This window comes from Pseudophryne corroboree, chromosome 4, assembly GCF_028390025.1.
Source record: "Pseudophryne corroboree isolate aPseCor3 chromosome 4, aPseCor3.hap2, whole genome shotgun sequence".
Taxonomy (NCBI): domain Eukaryota; kingdom Metazoa; phylum Chordata; class Amphibia; order Anura; family Myobatrachidae; genus Pseudophryne; species Pseudophryne corroboree.
The window spans coordinates 57610875-57636343 of record NC_086447.1 but is presented as its reverse complement, the minus strand read 5'-3'; the positions used below and the strand labels follow the sequence as shown (position 1 = coordinate 57636343).

Sequence of the window (25469 nt, the reverse complement as noted above, 5' to 3'; positions counted from 1 at the left end):
GTCTGTTCCAAGACTTACCGCGGTTACGTTTGACGGCATGGCGGTTGAACGCCGGATCCTAGCGGAGAAGGCTATTCCGGAGGAGGTCATTCCTACTCTAATAAAGGCTAGGAAGGAGGTGACGTCGAAACATTTATCACCGTATCTGGCGGAAATATGTCTCTTGGTGTGAAACCAAGAATGCTCCTATGGAAGATTTCTCTGACGTCCTAGTGGATGCTGGGAACTCCGTAAGGACCATGAGGGGGATAGCGGGCTCCGAAGGAGGCTGGGCACTCTAGAAAGATTTATGACTACCTGGTGTGCACTGGCTCCTCCCACTATGACCCTCCTCCAAGCCTCAGTTAGATTTTGTGCCCGGCCGAGGTTGGATGCACACTAGGGGCTCTCCTGAGCCTTTAGAAAGAAAGTATAGAAATTAGGTTTTTTATTTTCAGTGAGACCTGCTGGCAACAGGCTCACTGCAGCGAGGGACTAAGGGGAGAAGAAGCGAACCTGCCTGCTTGCAGCCAGCTTGGGCTTCTTAGGCTACTGGACACCATTAGCTCCAGAGGGATCGACCGCAGGCCCAGCCTTGGTGTTCGGTCCCGGAGCCGCGCCGCCGTCCCCCTTACAGAGCCAGAAGCAAGAAGAGGTCCGGAAAATCGGCGGCAGAAGACATCAGTCTTCACCAAGGTAGCGCACAGCACTGCAGCTGTGCGCCATTGCTCCTCACACACACTTCACACTCCGGTCACTGAGGGTGCAGGGCGCTGGGGGGGGGGCGCCCTGAGAAGCAATAATAACACCTTGGCTGGCAAAAATACCACAATATATAGCCCCAGAGGCTATATATGTGGAAAATACCCCTGCCAGAATATAGGAAAAAGCGGGAGAATAGTCAGCGGAAAAGGGGCGGAGCTATCTCCCTCAGCACACTGGCGCCATTTTCCCTCACAGCTCCGCTGGAAGGAAGCTCCCTGGCTCTCCCCTGCAGTCTACACTACAGAAAAGGGTAAAAAAGAGAGGGGGGGCACTAAATTTAGGCGCAGTATACATTTATATAGAAAAAGCAGCTATAGGGGACATAACTCAGTTAGTCCCTGCATTATATAGCGCTCTGGTGTGTGCTGGCATACTCTCACTCTGTCCCCCCAAAGGGCTTTTGTGGGTCCTGTCCTCTGTTGGAGCATTCCCTGTGTGTGTGTGTGGTGTGTCGGTACGGCTGTGTCGACATGTTTGATGAGGATAATGATGTGGAGACGGAGCAGATGCTTTTAGAAGAGATGTCACCCCCTGCGGGGCAGACACCTGAGTGGATGAGCTTATGGAAAGAAATGAGTGCACGTATAGACTCATTACATAAGAAATTTGACGACATGCCAAATGTGGGACAGCCGACTTCTCAGCTCGTGCCTGTCCAGGCGTCTCAAAGGTCATCAGGGGCTCTGAAACGCCCGCTACCTCAGACCGCAGACCCAGATGTCGACACTGATACTGACACCAGTGTCGACGACGATGAGTCTAACCTGATGCCCACTAAGGCCATTCACTGCATGATTGAGGCAATGAAAGAGGTGTTACACATTTCTGATATAAATACAGGTACCACTAAAAAGGGTATTATGTTTGGGGAGAAAAAACTACCCGTAGTTTTTCCCCCATCAGATGAATTAAATGAAGTGTGTGAAGAAGCGTGGGTTTTCCCTGATAAAAAATTGGTAATTCCTAAGAAGGTACTAATGGCGTTCCCTTTCCCGCCAGAGGATAGGTCACGTTGGGAGACACCCCCTAGGGTGGATAAAGCGCTCACACGTTTGTCTAAAAAGGTGGCACTACCGTCTCCGGATACGGCCGCCCTCAAGGAACCTGCTGATAGAAAGCAGGAGGCGATCCTGAAGTCTGTATATACACACTCAGGCATTATACTTAGGCCAGCTATTGCGTCAGCTTGGATGTGCAGTGCTGCCGCCGCGTGGTCAGATAAACTGTCAGAAAATATTGACACACTAGACAGAGACACGATCCTGCTAACCATAGACCATATCAAAGACTCAGTCTTATATATGAGAGATGCACAGAGGGAAATCTGCCGGCTGGCATCTAAAGTAAGTGCATTGTCCATTTCTGCTAGGAGAGGCTTATGGACTCGCCAGTGGACAGGAGATGCAGATTCTAAAAGGCACATGGAAGTTTTGCCTTATAAGGGTGAGGAATTATTTGGGGATGGTCTCTCGGACCTAGTTTCCACAGCAACGTCTGGGAAGTCAGCATTTTTACCCCATGTCCCCTCACAGCCTAAGAAGGCGCCGTTTTATCAGGTTCAGTCCTTTCGGACCCAGAAAAACAAGCGTGGAAAAGGCGGGTCTTTTCTGTCCAGAGGCAGAGGTAGGGGAAAAAGGCTGCAACAAACAGCAGGTTCCCAGGAGCAAAAGTCCTCCCCCGCTTCTTCTTCCGAGTCCGCCGCATGACGGTGGGGCTCCACAGGCGGAGCCAGGTATGGGGGGCCGCCTCAAGAATTTCAGCGGTCAGTGGGCTCGCTCACAGGTGGATCCCTGGATCCTTCAAATAGTATCTCAGGGGTACAAACTGGAATTCGAGGCGTCTCCACCCCACCGGTTCCTAAAATCTGCCTTGCCGATTGCTCCCTCAGACAGGGAGGCGGTGCTAGCGGCAATTCACAAGCTGTATTCTCAGCAGGTGATAATCAAGGTTCGGTGAGACCCATTTTAAATTTGAAATCCTTGAACACATACATAAAAAAATTCAAGTTCAAGATGGAATCGCTCAGGGCGGTTATTGCAAGCCTGGACGAGGGGGATTACATGGTATCCCTGGACATCTAGGATGCTTACTTGCATGTCCCAATTTACCATCCTCACCAGGAGTACCTCAGATTTGTGGTACAGGATTGCCATTACCAATTCCAGACGCTGCCGTTTGGACTGTCCACGGCACCGAGGGTATTTACCAAGGTTATGGCGGAAATGATGATACTCCTTCGAAAAAAGGGAGTTTTAATTATCCCGTACTTGGACGATCTCCTAATAAAGGCGAGATCCAAGGAACAGTTGTTGGTGGGAGTAGCACTATCTCAGGAAGTGCTGCACCAGCACGGCTGGATTCTGAATATCCCAAAGTCACAGCTGGTTCCGACGACACGCGAAGCAATTCCCTTCGGCAGGTTCCATGCCAGAATCTTTCAGTGGGACCTATTGGACAAATGGTCCGGATCGCATCTTCAGATGCATCGCTTAATAACCCTGTCTCCAAGAACCAGGGTGTCTCTACTGTGTTGGCTGCAGAGTGCCCATCTTCTAGAGGGCCGCAGGTTCGGCATACAGGACTGGGTCATGGTGACCACGGATGCCAGCCTTCGAGGCTGGGGGGCAGTCACACGGGGAAGAAACTTCCAAGGACTATGGTCGAGTCAGGAGACTTCCCTTCACATAAATATTCTGGAACTAAGGGCCATTTACAATGCCCTAAGTCAAGCAAAATCCCTGCTCCTACACCAGCCGCTGCTGATCCAGTCAGACAACATCACGGCAGTCGCCCATGTAAATCGACAGGGAGGCACAAGAAGCAGGATGGCAATGGCAGAAGCCAAAAGAATTCTCCGATGGGCGGAGAATCATGTACTAGCACTGTCAGCAGTGTTCATTCCGGGAGTGGACAACTGGGAAGCAGACTTCCTCAGCAGACACGACCTCCACCCGGGAGAGTGGGGACTTCATCCAGAAGTCTTCCAGATGCTGGTAAACCGTTGGGAAAAACCACAGGTGGACATGATGGCATCCCGCCTCAACAAAAAGTTAAAAAGATATTGCGCCAGGTCAAGGGACCCTCAGACGATAGCTGTGGACGCTCTAGTGACACCGTGGGTGTACCAGTCGGTTTATGTGTTCCCTCCTCTGCCTCTCATACCAAAGGTATTGAGAATAATAAGAAAGCGAGGAGTAAACACAATTCTCGTGGTTCCGGATTGACCAAGACGAGCGTGGTATCCGGAACTTCAAGAGATGATCTCAGAGGACCCTTGGCCTCTGCCGCTCAGACAGGACCTGCTACAGCAGGGGCCCTGTCTGTTCCAAGACTTACCGCGGCTGCGTTTGACGGCATGGCGGTTGAACGCCGGATCCTGAAGGAAAAGGGTATTCCGGAAGAAGTCATTCCTACGCTTATTAAAGCCAGGAAAGATGTTACGGCAAATCATTATCACCGCATATGGCGGAAATATGTTGCATGGTGCGAGGCCAAAAAGGCCCCAACAGAGGAATTTCAACTAGGTCGATTTCTGCATTTCCTGCAAGCAGGAGTGAATATGGGCCTAAAACTAGGCTCCATTAAAGTACAGATCACGGCTCTGTCGATTTTCTTTCAAAAAGTACTAGCTTCAGTACCTGAAGTTCAGACATTTGTGAAAGGAGTGCTGCATATTCAGCCCCCGTTTGTGCCTCCTGTGGCACCTTGGGATCTCAACGTGGTGAGTTTCTTAAAATCACATTGGTTTGAGCCACTACAAACCGTGGATCTAAAATATCTCACGTGGAAAGTGGTCATGTTATTGGCCTTGGCTTCAGCCAGGCGAGTATCAGAATTGGCGGCTTTATCATGTAAAAGCCCTTATCTGATTTTCCATATGGATAGGGCAGAATTGAGGACTCGTCCCCAGTTTCTCCCTAAGGTGGTGTCAGCGTTTCACCTGAACCAGCCTATTGTGGTGCCTGCGGCTACTAGGGATTTGGAGGACTCCAAGTTGCTAGACGTTGTCAGGGCCCTGAAAATATATGTTTCCAGGACGGCTGGAGTCAGAAAATCTGACTCGCTGTTTATCCTGTATGCACCCAACAAGCTGGGTGCTCCTGCTTCTAAGCAGACTATTGCTCGCTGGATTTGTAGTACAATTCAGCTTGCACATTCTGTGGCAGGCCTGCCACAGCCAAAATCTGTAAATGCCCATTCCACGAGGAAGGTGGGCTCATCTTGGGCGGCTGCCCGAGGGGTCTCGGCTTTACAACTTTGCCGAGCAGCTACTTGGTCAGGGGCAAACACGTTTGCAAAATTCTACAAATTTGATACCCTGGCTGAGGAGGACCTGGAGTTCTCTCATTCGGTGCTGCAGAGTCATCCGCACTCTCCCGCCCGTTTGGGAGCTTTGGTATAATCCCCATGGTCCTTACGGAGTTCCCAGCATCCACTAGGACGTCAGAGAAAATAAGAATTTACTCACCGGTAATTCTATTTCTCGTAGTCCGTAGTGGATGCTGGGCGCCCATCCCAAGTGCGGATTGTCTGCAATACTTGTAAATAGTTATTGCTAACTAAAGGGTTATTGTTGAGCCATCTGTTGAGAGGCTCAGTTGTTTTCATACTGTCAAACTGGATATAGTATCACGAGTTGTACGGTGTGATTGGTGTGGCTGGTATGAGTCTTACCCGGGATTCAAAATCCTTCCTTATTATGTCAGCTCGTCCGGGCACAGTGTCCTAACTGAGGCTTGGAGGAGGGTCATAGTGGGAGGAGCCAGTGCACACCAGGTAGTCCTAAATCTTTCTAGAGTGCCCAGCCTCCTTCGGAGCCCGCTATCCCCCTCATGGTCCTTACGGAGTTCCCAGCATCCACTACGGACTACGAGAAATAGAATTACCGGTGAGTAAATTCTTACTTTCCATCTGGGTCGTTTTCTCCACTTCCTACAGACAGGAGTGGATATGGGCCTGAAGTTAGGCTCTGTTAAGGTACAGATTTTGGCCCTGTCGATATTCTTTCAGAAGGAATTGGCTTCTCTTCCAGAAGTCCAGACTTTTGTAAAGGGAGTGCTGCACATACAGCCTCCTTTTGGCACCATGGGACCTGAACGTGGTGTTGCAGTTCCTAAAATCACACTGGTTTGAGCCCCTTAAAACGGTTGAGTTGAAATTTCTCACCTGGAAGGTGGTCATGTTATTGGCCTTGACATCTGCAAGGCGTGTGTCAGAATTGGCGGCCTTGTCTCACAAGAAACCCTATTTGATTTTTCATGTTGATAGAGCGGAATTGAGGACTCGTCCTCAATTTTTGCCTAAGGTGGTGTCTTCATTCCATATGAACCAACCTATTGTGGTGCCTATGGCTACGAGTGACTTGGAGGATTCCATGTCCCTGGATGTAGTCAGGGCCTTAAAGATTTACGTAGCCAGGACGGCTAGGATTAGGAAAACAGAGGCTCTGTTTGTCCTGTATGCAGCCAACAAGATTGGCGCGCCTGCTTCAAAGCAGACTGTTGCTTGCTGGATCTGTAACACGATTCAGCAGGCGTATGTTACGGCTGGATTGCCGTTACCACATTCAGTAAAGGCCCATTCCACTAGGAAGGTGGGCTCTTCTTGGGCGGCTGCCCGGGGCATCTCGGCATTACAGCTTTGCCGAGCAGCGACTTGGTCGGGGTTAAACACTTTTGCTAAATTCTACAAGTTTGATACCCTGGCTGATGAGGACCTAGCGTTTGCTCAGTCGGTGTTGCAGAGTCATCCGCACTCTCCCGCCCGATTGGGAGCTTTGGTATAAACCCCATGGTCCTTACGGAGTCCCCAGCATCCTCTAGGACGTAAGAGAAAATAAGATTTTAAACCTACCGGTAAATCTATTTCTCCTAGTCCGTAGAGGATGCTGGGCGCCCGTCCCAGTGCGGAAAATCTGCAAGACCTGTATATAGTTATTGCTTACATAAGGGTTATGTTACAGTTGGAATCGGTCTTGGACCGTTGCTGTTGTTTGTTCATACTGTTAACTGGTTATGTGTATTCCAGGTTATATGTATGATTGGTGTGGGCTGGTATGAATCTTGCCCTTAGATTTACAAAATCCTTTCCTCGTATTGTGCATCTCCTCTGGGCACAGTTCTCTAACTGAGGTATGGAGGAGGGGCATAGAGGGAGGAGCCAGTGCACACCCATACTAAAAGTTCTTTATATGTGCCCATGTCTCCTGCGGAGCCCGTCTATACCCCATGGTCCTTACGGAGTCCCCAGCATCCTCTACGGACTAGGAGAAATAGATTTACCGGTAGGTTTAAAATCTTATTTTTCCTCTGTTGGCCTCTACCTGTGTATCTCTTATGGTCTATCCCTTTTCTGGACGCTCTCTGTATGTCACATTCTCTGTCATGTTCTCTCTTTCTTTTTGCGTCTGTCTCTCTCAATATCTGTTTATCTATCTGTGTGTCTTTCTTGCTCTCTCTTTCTCTCTGTCACATTCTGTCTCGGTCTTTCTCTCTGCCTGTAACACCTATATAACACATAAAACTTGTCAGACTGTGGACACTGCTTCCTATGTTCTTGCTGTAGCGTGAGTAAGGCTAGTGACCACCAGTATATAGACATTGTGCTGAAGGATATTTATTTTGGTGTAAGATCATTCACAGCCTTCTTCCAAATACAACAGCTCATCAGTGTTCAGATGACAGCATTTTTCTAGATCCCTGCTTCTATATCCTCCCGTTTGTATCTGCAGTATATAGGTTAATGTGTAATGCGTTAGTGGTGTGCGACTCGTGCTGCGCTGATGGCGACTTCCCAGCAACACTCCCCCTCATAGAATCAGCCCTCTGGTCTTCACCTTGTCTGGGGCAGTGGAGTAATAAATTGCTTTATAGTGGCATTAATTGAGGTAAATTAAGTAAGCATTACCTTTTGTTTGTTGTTGGAGCAGAGGATTAAAAACCTTCAGTAAACGGGTCTCTCCGGGCTCGCCAGGAAATGTCTGCGCTGAGCCTAATTGCTCCCAAGTTCCCTAATAACCAATTTCCCTCACCTTGTTGCTGCAATTACTGTCTCTGCTATTTTGTTAATTTTTCCCTAAAGTTCCTAGCTAATTACCCGGTAATTCACATTAGCCTCCTCGCTGCGGGAAGGAGCGCAGTACAGTTTTATACAGAGCTGCATGATGGAAAAGAACATGTCAGGAGGAAACAGAGAATATAGATATCAAGTCAACACTATAATAACTATGATTATACATGTGCAACATTGTACGGCTCATTTACAGCTGTCCCAGGTCCTGCATTTACAGTCTGCTTTATATGTAGCCTATAGTGAAACTTCCGCATGTGCCTGGTAGCGTTAAAGGACCGTAAGGATAACATTGCAGTTGATATATATAAGCGAGCTACTTTATATCATTCACACGCATGTATATAAATGTTCCAGTAGCGTGTCACAACTAAACATACGCACGGTACGTTTAGGATACTGGTCCATCCGTGATTCCCTGTGCATTGTAGGTTGCCGGTGTAGATTGCAGATAAGCAGCAGCATCAGCTAGGTGTGTCTGAGATTACTGATACCAGAAAACAATAACGACGCTTAGCTGCGCAATCCGGCGTCCTACTCCTGTCTATAGATTCTGCGATGGCACGGGAAGTTATACATCTGTCTGTCAACGGTAGTAGCTCTCTGACAAAAGGTAACCTGCTAATTAAGGTTTTGTAGCCTTTTACAAAAGAAGTCTCTTCCTTGCAGGTCTTTCGAGTGCTATAAAAATAATTACAGCCATTTAAAAATGTAAAACAGCCGAACGGCAAAACATCTGCATTGTGTCTTGGATGGGTGTCATTCCGGAGAGTATTGAAATGAAGATTCGGCATCTGCAGTTGCCCAGTAACGTTTACCTTGGGTCAATAAATCTAGGGAATCTGGCATAGCCCCAGCGGCTACCTAGAACAATAGGAATATTGATATTTGGGTGGGAGGAGGGAAGGGGGAGTCATTGTAGACAGAATTTCACTGAGAAGCCGATGAGCCTTGTTGGCTTGAAACCGTATTGATGTAAGTGTGTGGATTTTAGTTTGTTTCTCCCTGCGAACGGGGGTTGTTACAGTGGATTAACACTTTCTGGTTCAATTCACTACAGTGCCTGGCTATTCTGTGTCTGTGCCCCCAGCCTCATTACCTGCACCCAAATGTCTGCTCGCTATACTGCTCGTTTTATCTGTGACAGGACAGGATTACTCTGCCCCCCATCTCTCTGTGACCGGTTATATCTGTGACAGGACAGGATTACTCTGCCCCCCATCTCTCTGTGACTGGTTATATCTGTGACAGGACAGGATTACTCTGCCCCCCATCTCTCTGTGACCGACTATATCTGTGACAGGACAGGATTACTCTGCCCCCCATCTCTCTGTGACCGGTTATATCTGTGACAGGACAGAATTACTCTGCCCCCCATCTCTCTGTGACTGGTTATATCTGTGACAGGACAGGATTACTCTGCCCCCCATCTCTCTGTGACCGACTATATCTGTGACAGGACAGGATTACTCTGCCCCCCATCTCTCTGTGACTGGTTATATCTGTGACAGGACAGGATTACTCTGCCCCATCTCTCTGTGACTGGTTATATCTGTGACAGGACAGGATTACTCTGCCCCCCATCTCTCTGTGACCGACTATATCTGTGACAGGACAGGATTACTCTGCCCCCCATCTCTCTGTGACCGACTATATCTGTGACAGGACAGGATTACTCTGCCCCCCATCTCTCTGTGACCGGTTATATCTGTGACAGGACAGGATTACTCTGCCCCCCCCATCTCTCTGTGACTGATTACTCTACCCCCCATCTCTCTGTGACCGGTTATATCTGTGACAGGACAGGATTACTCTGCCCCCCCATCTCTCTGTGACTGGTTATATCTGTGACAGGACAGGATTACTCTGCCCCCCATCTCTCTGTGACTGGTTATATCTGTGACAGGACAGGATTACTCTGCCCCCCATCTCTCTGTGACCGACTATATCTGTGACAGGACAGGATTACTCTGCCCCCCATCTCTCTGTGACTGGTTATATCTGTGACAGGACAGGATTACTCTGCCCCCCATCTCTCTGTGACCGGTTATATCTGTGACAGGACAGGATTACTCTGCCCCCCATCTCTCTGTGACCGGTTATATCTGTGACAGGACAGGATTACTCTGCCCCCCATCTCTCTGTGACAGGACAGGATTACTCTGCCCCCCATCTCTCTGTGACAGGACAGGATTACTCTGCCTCCCATCTCTGTGTGACCGGTTATATCTGTGACAGGACAGGATTACTCTGCCCCCATCTCTCTGTGACCGGTTATATCTGTGACAGGACAGGATTACTCTGCCCCCCATCTCTCTGTGACTGGTTATATCTGTGACAGGACAGGATTACTCTGCCCCCCCATCTCTCTGTGACCGGTTATATCTGTGACAGGACAGGATTACTCTGCCCCCCATCTCTCTGTGACCGGTTATATCTGTGACAGGATTACTCTGCCCCCCATCTCTCTGTGACCGGTTATATCTGTGACAGGACAGGATTACTCTGCCCCCCATCTCTCTGTGACAGGACAGGATTACTCTGCCCCCCATCTCTCTGTGACCGGTTATATCTGTGACAGGACAGGATTACTCTGCCCCCCATCTCTCTGTGACTGGTTATATCTGTGACAGGACAGGATTACTCTGCCCCCCATCTCTCTGTGACCGGTTATATCTGTGACAAGACAGGATTACTCTGCCCCCCATCTCTCTGTGACTGGTTATATCTGTGACAGGACAGGATTACTCTGCCCCCCATCTCTCTGTGACAGGACAGGATTACTCTGCCCCCCATCTCTCTGTGACCGGTTATATCTGTGACAGGACAGGATTACTCTGCCCCCCATCTCTCTGTGACCGGTTATATCTGTGACAGGACAGGATTACTCTGCCCCCATCTCTCTGTGACCGGTTATATCTGTGACAGGACAGGATTACTCTGCCCCCCATCTCTCTGTGACTGGTTATATCTGGGACAGGACAGGATTACTCTGCCCCCCATCTCTCTGTGACTGGTTATATCTGTGACAGGACAGGATTACTCTGCCCCCCATCTCTCTGTGACTGGTTATATCTGTGACAGGACAGGATTACTCTGCCCCCCATCTCTCTGTGACTGGTTATATCTGTGACAGGACAGGATTACTCTGCCCCCCATCTCTCTGTGACCGGTTATATCTGTGACAGGACAGGATTACTCTGCCCCCCATCTCTCTGTGACCGGTTAGATCTGTGACAGGACAGGATTACTCTGCCCCCCATCTCTCTGTGACTGGTTATATCTGTGACAGGACAGGATTACTCTGCCCCCCATCTCTCTGTGACTGGTTATATCTGTGACAGGACAGGATTACTCTGCCCCCCATCTCTCTGTGACCGGTTATATCTGTGACAGGACAGGATTACTCTGCCCCCCATCTCTCTGTGACCGGTTATATCTGTGACAGGACAGGATTACTCTGCCCCCCATCTCTCTGTGACTGGTTATATCTGTGACAGGACAGGATTACTCTGCCCCCCATCTCTCTGTGACTGGTTATATCTGTGACAGGACAGGATTACTCTGCCCCCCATCTCTCTGTGACCGGTTATATCTGTGACAGGACAGGATTACTCTGCCCCCCATCTCTCTCTGACCGGTTATATCTGTGACAGGACAGGATTACTCTGCCCCCCATCTCTCTCTGACCGGTTATATCTGTGACAGGACAGGATTACTCTGCCCCCCATCTCTCTGTGACCGGTTATATCTGTGACAGGACAGGATTACTCTGCCCCCCATCTCTCTGTGACTGGTTATATCTGTGACAGGACAGGATTACTCTGCCCCCCATCTCTCTGTGACCGGTTATATCTGTGACAGGACAGGATTACTCTGCCCCCCCATCTCTCTGTGACTGGTTATATCTATGACAGGACAGGATTACTCTGCCCCCCATCTCTCTGTGACAGGACAGGATTACTCTGCCCCCCATCTCTCTGTGACAGGACAGGATTACTCTGATACAGCCGCAGTGGTGGCGGGTTCTCCTTTACCAGTATAGTAACACATAGAATGTCTCATCTTGTCTGTTTTCTTCCTTGCATAGGGTCAGTCTCGGCGTCTTCAGGTGGAGGTCAGGTCTGTGCAGGATTCCGGGACTCTGCCTCTGATTGAGGACTCCATACTGTCCGTGTCTATTGGCTGTGTAAACATAGTACATGTTAAATCCACCAAGTCTCATGATGGGCATCAGGTGAGTCTCCCCCATGTCCTGGCACTGCGTGAATTGGAAAGTAATGTCACTCCTTGTCCTCTTTCTTTTCTCTGTGTACTCACCTGTAACGGCAGTATGTAGAGACTGATGATATGCAGAATAGGTGTGGATCATTGGGTTGACCCTGTCTAGGTCAACAGTCACTAGGTCGACTACTGAAGGTCGGCATTAAGTAGGTCGCCACTGATTCAAGGTCGACACATGACTAGGTTGACGGGTATGGAAGGTCGACATGGTCATTAGGTTGCCATGGGGAAGGTTGAGACAGGTTTTTTTTTTTGTGTGGAGTTTCCTGACCTGATTTTCCATCTGGTACCACCGACAGTTGGAACGTGTCCCCTCGTCGGGCTCGCTATGCTTTGGGCACGGAATCCGACTCTATGCCCACTTGGATTGAGGAGGTATGAGAAGGTCCTGTAACCCTCCAAAACCCCTGAAAAACGGATGACCTTTTGTGTGTCGACCTATTGGCCATGTCATCCTTCCATACCTGTTGACCTAGTCATGTGTCGACCTTCAGTCAGTATCGACCCTTAGTGGTCGACCTTATAACTGTCAACCTAGTCAGGGTCGACCTAAAGTCCAGATACCATGCGGAATAGTGACTGTTTTCTACGCAGATGTTGTCATTTATTCTGGTACAAGCGGAATATCCGCGCTCTACTATGGAATTTCAAGCATTTCTGTGCATCTAACTTCATGTTGAAGGACTTACTAGTAAAGTAATTAGACTTACAACAGGATGGATAGATAGATAGATAGATAGATAGATAGATAGATAGATAGATAGATAGATAGATAGATAGATAGATAGATAGGTAGATAGGTAGATAGATAGGTAGATAGATAGGTAGATAGATAGGTAGATAGATAGATAAAATGGAAGATAGCCCTACAGACACAATGCTGCATGTAATACTGATATATAGGATCATAGTGGGATAAAGGGCTTTATGTTCCAGCTCATGGACAATCTGGGGAGGCATAAAATACAGAAGGTTAGAAGGACCCTCCCACCACAGCCGTAGCAGAAAAATGCAATGGGGTACGTACCGGGCTCAAACTCTGGGGTTTGCGCTTGGAAGTCTTCTTCCACCCTCATTGCCACATCTGCAAAGGAAAACAGGAGACGGCTATAGCGGAGAAGGCTGGCCGGACCCAGCCAGACACTCACCCTCAAGCGTGAGAGGGGGTGCGGGGGAGGCTCATTCACTCAGTCCGAGGCTACCACCGTCGTCGCTGCCGCTCTCCTCCGAGCAGTGTCCGTTGGAGACGCTGGACGGGCTCTTGGTGCCGTTGGAGCGGTTCTTGGCCAGGAAGTCAGTGCTCCTGTCCATAATGCCCGGCAGGCCGGCTCCCGGGGCAGTCGTCGGGGACTCCTTGGTTGTAGGTGGATGGAGGCTCCGGGCTGCCAACAGCACACTCACACACAGTCTCAACATTCCACCAGGCGAGGGGTATTAATGCGCCGGCCAAGCGGGTCCTGCCTACACCTCACATGGGTGGCCCGGCGTGATCGGAGAGGGGGTATTACAGGAGGCGGTGAGCCGTGTGACAGACAGCAATGCTGGCTGTGCCTGGGCTTGTTCATCTCTGCGACCCCGAAAACTATGGATTTTTACATGTCACCCCCTTCCCACCCCCACCCTTAGGGGTGTCTTACCCCCTCATTTTTTTTCCAGATTGTAAGTGATATGTGTACCAAGTTTGGTGTAAATTGCTGCAGGCCTTCCAGAGTTATGCAGGAGGATACATACACACATACATCCATTTTTATATATATATAGATTTCTCAGCTTTCAGCATTCTGCCGTTCTTATTGTTTCCTTCCCATAATCCCTAATTCTGTTCCTTTCCATTGCATCGTGCTGCAACTAGGACATAATACCATATTCTCTGTCAGGGGTTTCCAACACATGGCCCTCCAGCTGCTGTAGAACTACACACCCCAGCATGCCCTGCCACAATTTCAGCTTTTCTGAATAGCAATTCTGTGGCAGGGCGTGTACCCCAGCAGTTAGAGGGCCTCACGTTAAATTACCCTGCTCTATATTCTGAATCCACACCCAACGTATTATTCCTACATTAAATATCCAAATACTTGTTCCAGCCGCCTCTTACCTGCATTCTCTCTCTTTCAGGACAGTGGAGACGATGTGGACAGCTACCAGGTATGGGAAAACCAGATTTTGTTGATGGTGTCTATATGAAGTTTTTTTTATGAATTTACCTCAGGAATGAGAGACATTGGGCCTGGTTCATGGTTGTCAGCTACTGTAATGCTGCTGCAGATGCAATTTTTGTAGCTGTGGACGTGCGAAAATATGCTATTGCACAAGCCGCCATAACGTGTATCGTCCCGATACAAGGTATGGCGACTTGAGCAATAGCATATTTTCGCAGCTCTCTGCTGCTGCTGCTCCTGCAGCAGCTTCGCGGTCGCGATTGCGGCTTTTGCTGAGACGGAGACACTGCTGTCTCCGTCTCAAATATTAAACATTTGGCTCATCGGTGGGGGGTTCCAGGTACTCGGAAATCCCCCTTGCGTGCGCTACTGGGCGCAACTAGGACGCTGGTACCATTTTCTCTGCATAATTGATCGCAGACTGGGACACTCCAAAGGTTGTGACACGCCAAGCGACATCACTAAGGTACCTTGGCGAGTATGCAGTACAATTGTAGAGCATGTGCAGTCGGTTAATAATTGAGCGCCTCTTTAAATACTGACATAGCATGCAACTACGAATCAGGCCCATTATGTCCTCCGGACTGTCATCTTGCCCTGCACCTCGGTGTGCTGTACAGTATATCCACTTTTATATAAGGTGAGGGTTGAACACCCTTTAGCCAATCAGATCATCCAAATGCTCACAGCAGCACCTATCATTTCAGGAAATTAGCGTTCTGACTCTGCAGGTGGCCATTTTGTGCTGTGGCCATTGAGTAGGTGTCGATAGCTGTGATCTGGTGCCAAAGTGATTCTCTACCGCTCCTGGCCTCCCCTGTGCAATACCTCAGTTTCTACTGCCTCCTGCTTTATAGGTCTTCCTATCTGGCTCTTTACCATGGCAGAAGATGGCTGAAGGATGCGCAGTGAATGTGAGTGCAGCCCGTACAGCATCACACAGTCCCACTCAGACTAAGATGGCACAGGGCTACAGGGTCGCACATGTGCAGTATGGTTTGCGGCGGCCATCTTGTTAAAGGTGGCTGCCCGGCTTCAATAGAGGAGCAGGAGACCGTTCTGGGGCGCACTACTCTCTAACAAAGCCTGCATTATCTCAGTGATTGGATGACAGGAACGTCACCAGGTCACTGGGCTATAGTCACCTCACGTTCTGCAATAGCCACAGTGGTATTGGTGAGAATCGCCATGCTCCATAATAACGCAATGGGAATTAGTTGTATTATGACAGGGCATGTCGGTTAATGTGGTTGGAGGGGGAGGGGGGGTCCTGTCTCTGGTAAGAGGTCCCAGTGGCTGCGTCCGTGGCTCTATATCATGAAGCCTGACAAAAAGTAAAACGGTTGCTTCTTGTTTGCAATTAAATAGTTCTTTATACACCAGCTGGCAAAGGAGGGTTATTGTTACACATGGAGAGCATTTGTCTATCCCAAGGACAAATGTGTTTCTCACATACCCGGAGGAATGTGAGGGAGTTGCTGTATATTATCCCGGCCTTCTATGAGATATATTCCCAGTACTGAGAAGATACAGATATGAGCTGGCCTCCAGCCAGACACAACAATTCTCTGTGTACACATTGCAGGATTACACCATCTAGAGGATGCGGATGCTGAGGGGGGGATCTACAACCACCACTTTTTTACAGCTTGTAGCATATATCCATCTTATAATAGGCTGCAAATAGATTCAGTCTGCTGTTATGTAGACCAGCCAATCAGAAAATAGCTTATATTTAACTTGTAGTCGACTTAACAAAGCTCACCTCTCCGGTCATGTTGCTGGGTCCCCTCCGGTGTCATTGGCGAGCGGTAGCAGCTGGGAGATACTTGCGCACTGAACCCTACTGTATAGCGGCCCTCTGCCACCCCAATAAGGGCCATATCACTTGCAGTCTGTTGTTTTGGAGCCGCACCTGGCGAAACTGGGTCACCTGCAACATTATAGTACATGCCACATATATGTGTAACATTACAGGTAATTGCGTCGTCTTCTTTCTGTTGTCTAATAGATGTTGTCATTGATATCCTATCTTTACCAGGGGTATTTATCATGTCCTGTCCCTGAAAATAACCATGTTGTTGTATTAATAATTATACACGCGCACAGCGGGCCCTTCTTTTTGTCCTTGGTAAAAAATAAAATAGGTTTACTTTCTGTACTTTCTTAGGGAAATCAGAGTGTTCATAGGGGGTCATTCCGAGTTGTTCGCTCGTTATTTTTTTTCGCCATGGAGCGATTAGTCGCAAACTGCACATGCGCAATGTTCGCAGTGCGCCTGCGCCAAGTAAATCAGCACAAAAGTTTGGTATTTTACTTACGGTGTAACGAAGTTTTTTCAGCGTTCTGGTGATCAGAGTGTGATTGACAGGAAGTGGGTGTTTCTGGGCGGAAACTGGACGTTTTCTGGGAGTGTGCGGAAAAACGCAGGCGTGTCAGGGAAAAACGCGGGAGTGTCTGGAGAAACGGGGGAGTGGCTGGCCGAACGCTGGGTGTGTTTGTGACGTCAAACCAGGAACGAAACTGACTGAACTGATCGCTATTTGTGAGTAGGTCTGGAGCTACTCAGAAACTGCAAAGAAATTTCTATTCACAATTCTGCTTATCTTTCGTTCACAATTCTGCTAAGCTAAGATACACTCCCAGAGGGCGGCGACTTAGCGTGTGCAATGCTGCTAAAAGCAGCTAGCGAGCGAACAACTCGGAGTCACCCCCATAGGCCCTCATTCCGAGTTGTTCGCTCGCAAGCTGCTTTTAGCAGCTTTGCACATGCTAAGCCGCCGCCTACTGGGAGTGAATCTTAGCTTCTTAAAATTGCGAACGAAAGATTCGCAATATAGCGAAAAGACATCTCTGTGCAGTTTCTGAGTAGCTCGAGACTTACTCTTCCAGTGCGATCAGTTCAGTGCTTGTCGTTCCTGGTTTGACGTCATAAACACACCCAGCGTTCGCCCAGACACTCCTCCGTTTCTCCAGCCACTCCCGCGTTTTTCCCAGAAACGGTAGCGTTTTTTCGCACACACCCATAAAACGGCCAGTTTCCGCCCATAGACACCCACTTCCTGTCAATCATTACGATCACCAGAACGAAGAAAAAAACGTGAGTAAAAAACCTAACTGCATAGCAAATTTACTTGGCGCAGTCGCACTGCGGACATTGCGCATGCGCGCTAAGCGGAAAATCGCTGCGATGCGAAAAAATTTACCGAGCGAACAACTCGGAATGACCCCCATAGTCTCTGTCAGACAGGATCTGGCACGTAGAAATAGCTGCTGCTAACGACGTGACGCTACTAATGATGCTAACGACCTGCTTTATTTGTTAAAGGGACAATTCCACTCAAAATGTGACTTCTTGGGGGAAGCTCGCTAATCCGGCACCCACAGCGGCTGGTGCAGTCCCTGGCTCACAGGCTAATAGGTTTTGCAGTCATCAAGTTGACATTCATAATGGTGACACCAGAATGTTGACGTATGTGATGCCGACATGGATCAAATGTTGATGACCTAAATGTCAAAACTTGGAAAAGGTCAATATGGACAAAATAAATTGTTGACATTCTGTTGATATTTCTTGTGTCAACATGATCACTGTCAACATAATATGACATAGCCACTGCTAGGATGCCTCTGTTGTCACCTCCTGGCTGTATAATTGATCCTATCTGGTCGCTATTGACTTCAAGGTCCTCGTGTGTGACAGTTCCTTGATCCACTGGGACCTCCAGGACGGGTGTAATCGGCTGATTTCACCATTTATTTGTATTTGGTTCTATAATTGGCTGTATTTTAATTCTGTTGGTTAGCGCCCCCCTCACCTGAGCTCACCGATATGGTAACTATCGGACTGTGTGTACTGTGACCATCGGTGCTGGTCTATGCTGAGTGGAGAACCGTGGCGCAGGTCTCCCTCAATAGGACGCCTCTTCTCATCTGCAGAGGAGGACGGGGCTGGAAGAGTAGAATCCTATGGAGTTCACCCAACAATTATTCATCGAGTAGAGCAGCACCATGTGGTAATCCACGAGGGCAGCCGGAAACATGCAAGTATTTTTTTGGGCCCTTTAAGACAAAGCTGTAAAACAGGACAGAAGAACAAGACGGCACATGGATGATTATTTCTTATGAGGGACATGTTTGATAACGGTCTGCTATACGGGGAAATCGGTAATTCCGCACCGGTTCCACATCGTGGGATAATGACGCTACAGTTATTATGCTAAATGTAAACTACTTGTGTTGTCTCTATAACGTGTCTGCTCTGTCGCCTTGCAGGACAGAGACTTGGACAGGCTGAAGAGGAAGTGGCTGAACGCACTGACCAAGCGGCAGGAGTACTTAGACCAGCAGCTGCAGAAACTGGTCAGCAAGCAAGGTGCAGATGTAACCCGCGTTATATTGTCTCCTGTCTCTGGGTTCTATTAGTGCCAAGCCAGGTGCCTACAGTAATCTAGTTCCAGGATTATCATGCTTGCATTCAGCATATCATTGGGGGCTGCTGATAAGATGCGTGTAGTCACTCACAGCTCCTAATTATATTTACACTCTATAATGGCCACTCAATTGTTTTTCTACAATTATATGTTTGAAGGGTAGATACGCACTCAAGCAGTGTATCTAGCATTATCTGAAGCAAGCAAATTCATACGGTGGGTGGCCAATAAATCCATTGGCTGCATGGAATCGGGGCGCTTTAATGAATGTGCTCTGTACCAGGCTGCAGCGCTGGTCTGTCGTATTCTACCCCACACAGGGGCAGATGTATTAAGCCTGGAGCAGTGATAAGTGGAAGGTGATAACGCAGCAGCCAATCAAATCCTAACTGTCATTTTTCAAACCAGTAATGATTGGCTGGTGCGTTATCGCCTTCCACTTATCACTTCTTTATCACTTCTCCAGGCTTAATGCATCTGCCCCACAGTCCTGAAGCCTAAGATTTAGTTGAGCGGTCCTTCAGAAAAGTGTTTATTGGTCACATGGTGCAGCAGACTTGATTTATAATATTGTAACCCCCATCCTAACCTTATCCCACAATAATATAACCCCACCTCCCTTACCTCATCCCACAATAATATAACCCCACCTCCCTTACCTCATCCCACAATAATATAACCCCACCTCCCTTACCTCATCCCACAATAATATAACCCCACCTCCCTTACCTCATCCCACAATAATATAACCCCACCTCCCTAACCTCATCCCACAATAATATAACCCCACCTCCCTAACCTCATCCCACAATAATATAACCCCACCTCCCTTACCTCATCCCACAATAATATAACCCCACCTCCCTAATCTCATCCCACAATAATATAACCCCCCTCCCTAACCTCATCCCACAATAATATAACCCCACCTCCCTTACCTCATCCCACAATAATATAACCCCACCTCCCTTACCTCATCCCACAATAATATAACCCCACCTCCCTAACCTCATCCCACAATAATATAACCCCACCTCCCTTACCTCATCCCACAATAATATAACCCCACTTCCCTTACCTCATCCCACAATAATATAACCCCACCTCCCTTACCTCATCCCACAATAATATAACCCCCCTCCCTAATCTCATCCCACAATAATATACCCCCACCTCCCTTACCTCATACCACAATAATATAACCCCACCTCCCTAACCTCATCCCACAATAATATAACCCCACCTCCCTTACCTCATCCCACAATAATATAACCCCCCTCCCTAATCTCATCCCACAATAATATAACCCCCCTCCCTAATCTCATCCCACAATAATATAACCCCCCTCCCTAACCTCATCCCACAATAATGTAACCCCCCTCCCTAACCTCATCCCACAATAATGTAACCCCCCTCCCTAACCTCATCCCACAATAATATAACCCCACCTCCCTTACCTCATCCCACAATATTATAACCCCCCTCCCTAATCTCATCCCACAATAATATAACCCCCCTCCCTAACTTCATCCCACAATAATGTAACCCCCTCCCTAACCTCATCCCACAATAATGTAACCCCCCTCCCTAACCTCATCCCACAATAATATAACCCCGCCTCCCTTACCTCATCCCACAATAATATAACCCCCCTCCCTAATCTCATCCCACAATAATATAACCCCCCTCCCTAACCTCATCCCACAATAATGTAACCCCCCTCCCTAACCTCATCCCACAATAATATAACCCCCCTCCCTAACCTCATCCCACAATAATGTAACCCCCCTCCCTAACCTTATCCCACAATAATATAACCCCCCTCCCTAACCTCATCCCACAATAATATAACCCCACCTCCCTTACCTCATCCCACAATAATGTAAGCCCCCTCCCTAACCTCATCCCACAATAATGTATCCCCCCTCCCTAACCTCATCCCACAATAATATAACCCCCCTCCCTAACCTCATCCCACAATAATATAACCCCCCTCCCTAACCTCATCCCACAATAATATAACCCCCCTCCCTAACCTTATCCCACAATAATATACCCCCCCCCTAACCTCATCCCTCAATAATATAACTCCCCTCCCTAACCTCATCCCACAATAATATAACTTCCCTTCTTAACCTCATCCCACAATAATATAACCCCCCTCCCTAACCTCATCCCACAATAATGTAACCCTCTCTCCCTAACCCAATAATGTAACCCCCATCCTAACCTTATCCCACAATAATATAACACCTCCCTTACCTCATCCCACAATAATATAACCCCCCCAACCTCATCCCACAATAATGAAACCTCCCCTCCCTAACCTCATCCCACAATAATGTAACCCCCCCCCCCAACCTCATCCCACAATAATGTAACCCCCCCCCCCAACCTCATCCCACAATAATGTAACCCCCCCTCCCTAACCTCATCCCACAATAATATAACCCCCCCAACCTCATCCCACAATAATATAACCCCCCCAACCTCATCCCACAATGATGTAATCCCCCCCCCCCAACCTCATCCCACAATAATGTAACCCCCCCTCCCTAACCTCATCCCACAATAATATAACCCCCCCAACCTCATCCCACAATAATATAACCCCCCCAACCTCATCCCACAATAATGTAACCCCCCCAACCTCATCCCACAATAATATAACCCCCCCAACCTCATCCCACAATGATGTAATCCTCACTTCAGTAATGTAATACCCCCTTCCTAATTTTATCCACAGTAATGTAATACCCCCTTCCTAATCTCACCCCAATAATGTAACACCTCTTACTAACCTCACCCCAATTATGTAACCCCTCTCCCGAACCTCACCCCAATTATGTAACCCTCCCTCCCTAACCTCACCCCAATAATGTAATCCCCCCCTCACTAACCTTCGTCCAGTAATCTAATCCTAGGTGTTTATCTGTAAGAGCAGGAAATATATAAGTGATTGTGTCTCGCAGATAAGACAGAGGATGATACGGATCGCGAGGCACAGCTCCTAGAGATGAGACTGACGCTAACAGAAGAGAGGAACTCCGTCCTCGTCCCCTCGGCAGGTAGCGGTATTCCCGGAGCACCGGCAAATTGGTGAGTTTCACACCCGCCATCAGTCTCCTTCTGTATCCTGTTGCAGTACTCCTTCTTTATAGGTCATTGCTACAATTATGTGACTGTGCAGACCCCCTGGCTGGAGTCAGTCTGTGCTATTATTAGTAGTTACGGTTTCTTATATAGCGCAGAATATTCCTTTGTGCTTTACAATTGCAAACAGTAATAAAAAAACTGTATAATAGACATAGAGGTCGGAAGACCCTGCTCGCAAGCTTACACTCTATAGATAATACGTCTCCCTGTGCAGCCGCTATAATACTACTATAATACCTCTAGTAACGTCTCCTGTGAGCGTTATTATTTTACTAAGCAACAAATCATCTGTAAATATTGTAGATCACTTATCTCAGCATAAAGGTTGGTTTCATAAGATACAGTTTGGTAAACTACACATAAGCACAATGTAATCAATTGTCGTTCTGCTTGAAACTAGGGTATATTTTCCCAGATCCACTGTCTGTGGCACTATATGGATCCCTTGTGGTGCCACAGGAAAAAAAAAATTAAATAAATAAATGAAAAAATAAAATAAGTAAATAAAAAAAATAAAAATAAATGAATATATATATATATATAATTGAGGATGGGTGTCATGTCTGTGATATGTGCAGTGGGAGTCGGCGTGTCTGAGCGTGTGGGTCACATGGGTGTTGAATAGTATGTCGACAGTCAGATTGTCAACAAGCTCTGGATGTTATGCTGACATGTAACTTGCCAATGCACAGAAATGTTAACATGACCGTGATGTCAACGTGTTCATTATGTCGACAGTTATATTGTTAATATAGCATTTTTCACTATTTTAGCCTAACCCTAAACCTAATTGCAGCACTAAAATGCTGTGCGGTCATATTGACTGTCAGCCGGCACAATAGTGACCTAATGAGCATGTCAGCATTCCTGTATGGGGATATGGGGGGAGGGAGAGAGCGAGTGAACAGCATGTGGCGCTATAGGGAGCAGAGGGGCAAGTTTACAGAGAGTGGATGGGAGGGTGGGGTGGGGTGGGGTTGGTTAAGAGTAAACCAGGGAAAGATAGAAGAACGAGAGACAGAATTGGGGTATGGGGGAAGAGACGCAACTTTGGAAGAGAGAGAGTGGGGGTAGGAACAAAGAGCGGTGGCGTAGGAAGCGAGAGAGAGAATGGGGATGGGGAAGAGAGAGAAACAGTGGGAGAAAAATTAATAGGGGATGAGAGAAAGGAGAGAGAACAGTGGGGAGAGAAAGAATGAAGGGTAGCAGAGAGAGAATAGGATGTGTTCAGAAGAGAGGGAGTTAACAGAGAGAGTGCATGGGGTAGGTGGGGAGTATTGAACCAATGGGAGAAGGAAAAGAGGAGAGAGACAACAGGGGAAGAGAGAACTTGGAGGAGAGGGAGACGGGGGAAGGGATAGAGAGAGCAGGGGTGTGGGGAGAGAAAGAGGAGGGAAATGATAGGTCTAAAATACCGGTATACAGGACCATATCTAAGACTGCACTTTGAACGGTGCACACTATAGTGGTGTGATAGAAGGGACATGATATACTTTACAGTCATGTCTGTGGCCTGTTTTCTACCTTGCATATTTATATTTGTTCTGTGCACTGTTTCACCACCGTACAGCACTGCTGCATTTTGTGTCGCCGTATAACAAAAATCATAAACAAGTGCCTCATGCCTCAGTGATGTCACTCGTTTCTGCAGAGCAGCGCCCCTCTTTGTATGTAGCCGACTGATGCCCTTTAGTGTCAGCCTCCTGGTACCACAGGAGTGAAAGCAGCTTATTTATCCCCTGCTTAGCCTGCGTTACAGGGGCCCTCCTAAAATATTTTGCTCTTGATGAAAGTAATCCTGACCTTGTGCAGGGCATAAATCACATTTAAGTATCCATGCACTTAGGGCACTCCTGTGTTAATTATCCAGCTCACTCACTTGAAAGGAAGCGGCGATAAAACGATGCCTCGTTCAGATGCCTCTAGTATTAAACGCCCGGTTCCTTTCAGTCAGCAATCGCCTCTGTGCAATTTTCCAGGCATTAAGAAACAGCAAATTAAAACCACACCGAAACCTCCACATTAATTATACATGAAAGGACAGAGGAGGTGAGTAATGTTACGCACAATTTAGTGGTAATAAACCAGTCCATCGCTGACATCCCAAATCAATTAGCAGCACATAATAATTACAAGGGGAAAAGATGTTGAAGCAGCATTGGAGCCTCCCCGCCAGGCAGCCCTAAGGGTGCGGAATCCGGGAGCGCCTACAGTTCAGAGACTGATAGATGGGAGAGCACGGAACCGTCATTGATGCACCATCCACCGTGTTCCGCAGTGAGATAAAGCCGTGTTCCAAAGGGGGATTTACACCTATTCAATTATTCTGTCTAAATGGGTTAACTCTTATTAATCTGTCCTATACAGATCTAGCCTTCTCTGCTGCACCATGGTGCACCAAGGCTAATTAGCATAAGCCTTTCATCTATTGTTCTCAGCTGCAATACAATACAGAGAGAACAATACAGCAGGGGATTAAATCCGACACCACTGGCTAAATGAATCCTATTGAAGGGATAGATGAGCAGAGCTCCATCTGTACATTTATTTATTTTTCCAGTACATACAGTTTTACAGATAGATCTATCAAAGATTTATCTATAGAAGCAAGCCCAAATATGGGATCCCGAATGCAAAGCATGTAATAAAGTGGATAAAGAAAGGTGTAATTCCTTCCTTGCTGTTAAATGGTATTCCAGGTATGATAAATATGAATCCTACCCTAGTATAGTTTCCAAACAGCATTGCTCCATTTGAGGAGCTGTGACAGCATCACCTTGTGTTCATAAGGGGTTACTGCAGGTTTTGTTTTTTTTGGAAGTGAGGATGGGGAAATTAGTTTATATGTTACATTTTTGTGCATGAGTGCACAATAGTTCTTGATGTGAGGGGGCAACTTTTAAGGTTGTGACCTTATACCAAAACCCTATTCTGTACAGCGGGCATCAATTGTTCTGCTCCATAGTACTTTAAGCCTCTGCAACATCCAGTAATCACCTGTCCTGTCTTTATTATTTCAGGACTCCCTTTCCAGGAATGGAAACTCATATCCCAGTCATTTTCCTGGATCTTAATGGTATGTGACTGTAAGGTTGCAGTATTGTGACTATAAAGTGTTGCTACCCCGTGGCTCACACTGCTGGTGTTTGTTGCAGCGGATGATTTCAGCTCACAGGACAATCTGGATGAGCCGGAGGCGGCCGGGTGGGACGCTACGCTAACCGGGGAAGCAGAGGACGAGTTCTTTGATCTGCAGATAGTTAAGCATCACGAGACTGAGGTTCGTATTAATAGTTAAGACATTTCCCAGTGTCCCAAACTGAGCACATTGTATGCATTATCAAGGGCATTGACTATTAAACAAACAAAAAAAAAAAAAATACACAAATTGTTTGGTTTACTGGCATGGGGATGGTTGGTGGAGCTATAGCATTGGAACACAGCTGCAGCTCCTCCCTGTAAATATCACACTTATTCCTGCTGTCTGGTGTTCTCCCGTCCACCTATGTCAGTGACTTGGGCTACGGGGATAAATGGATACGCTATGCTGTTTAGATCTGAGTTAGGACACGCATCTCCCAACTCTAAATCCCTCTGCACTTGTTACATCTGCCCCACCTGCAGT

The 25469-nt window shown here is 47.6% G+C and overlaps 1 protein-coding gene across 2 annotated transcripts in view; it reads left to right on the top strand.

The window, feature by feature from the left end:
* Nucleotides 1-25469, top strand: part of KIF13B (kinesin family member 13B) — a 253470-nt gene that overhangs the window by 158906 nt on the left and 69095 nt on the right. For both annotated transcript variants that reach the window (XM_063915075.1, XM_063915076.1), the window contains exons 25-30: nt 11903-12049; nt 14212-14241; nt 18531-18630; nt 21661-21787; nt 24865-24920; nt 25000-25124. In XM_063915075.1, the coding sequence (XP_063771145.1) occupies nt 11903-12049; nt 14212-14241; nt 18531-18630; nt 21661-21787; nt 24865-24920; nt 25000-25124 (585 nt within the window). The remainder of the gene's footprint in view (nt 1-11902; nt 12050-14211; nt 14242-18530; nt 18631-21660; nt 21788-24864; nt 24921-24999; nt 25125-25469) is intronic.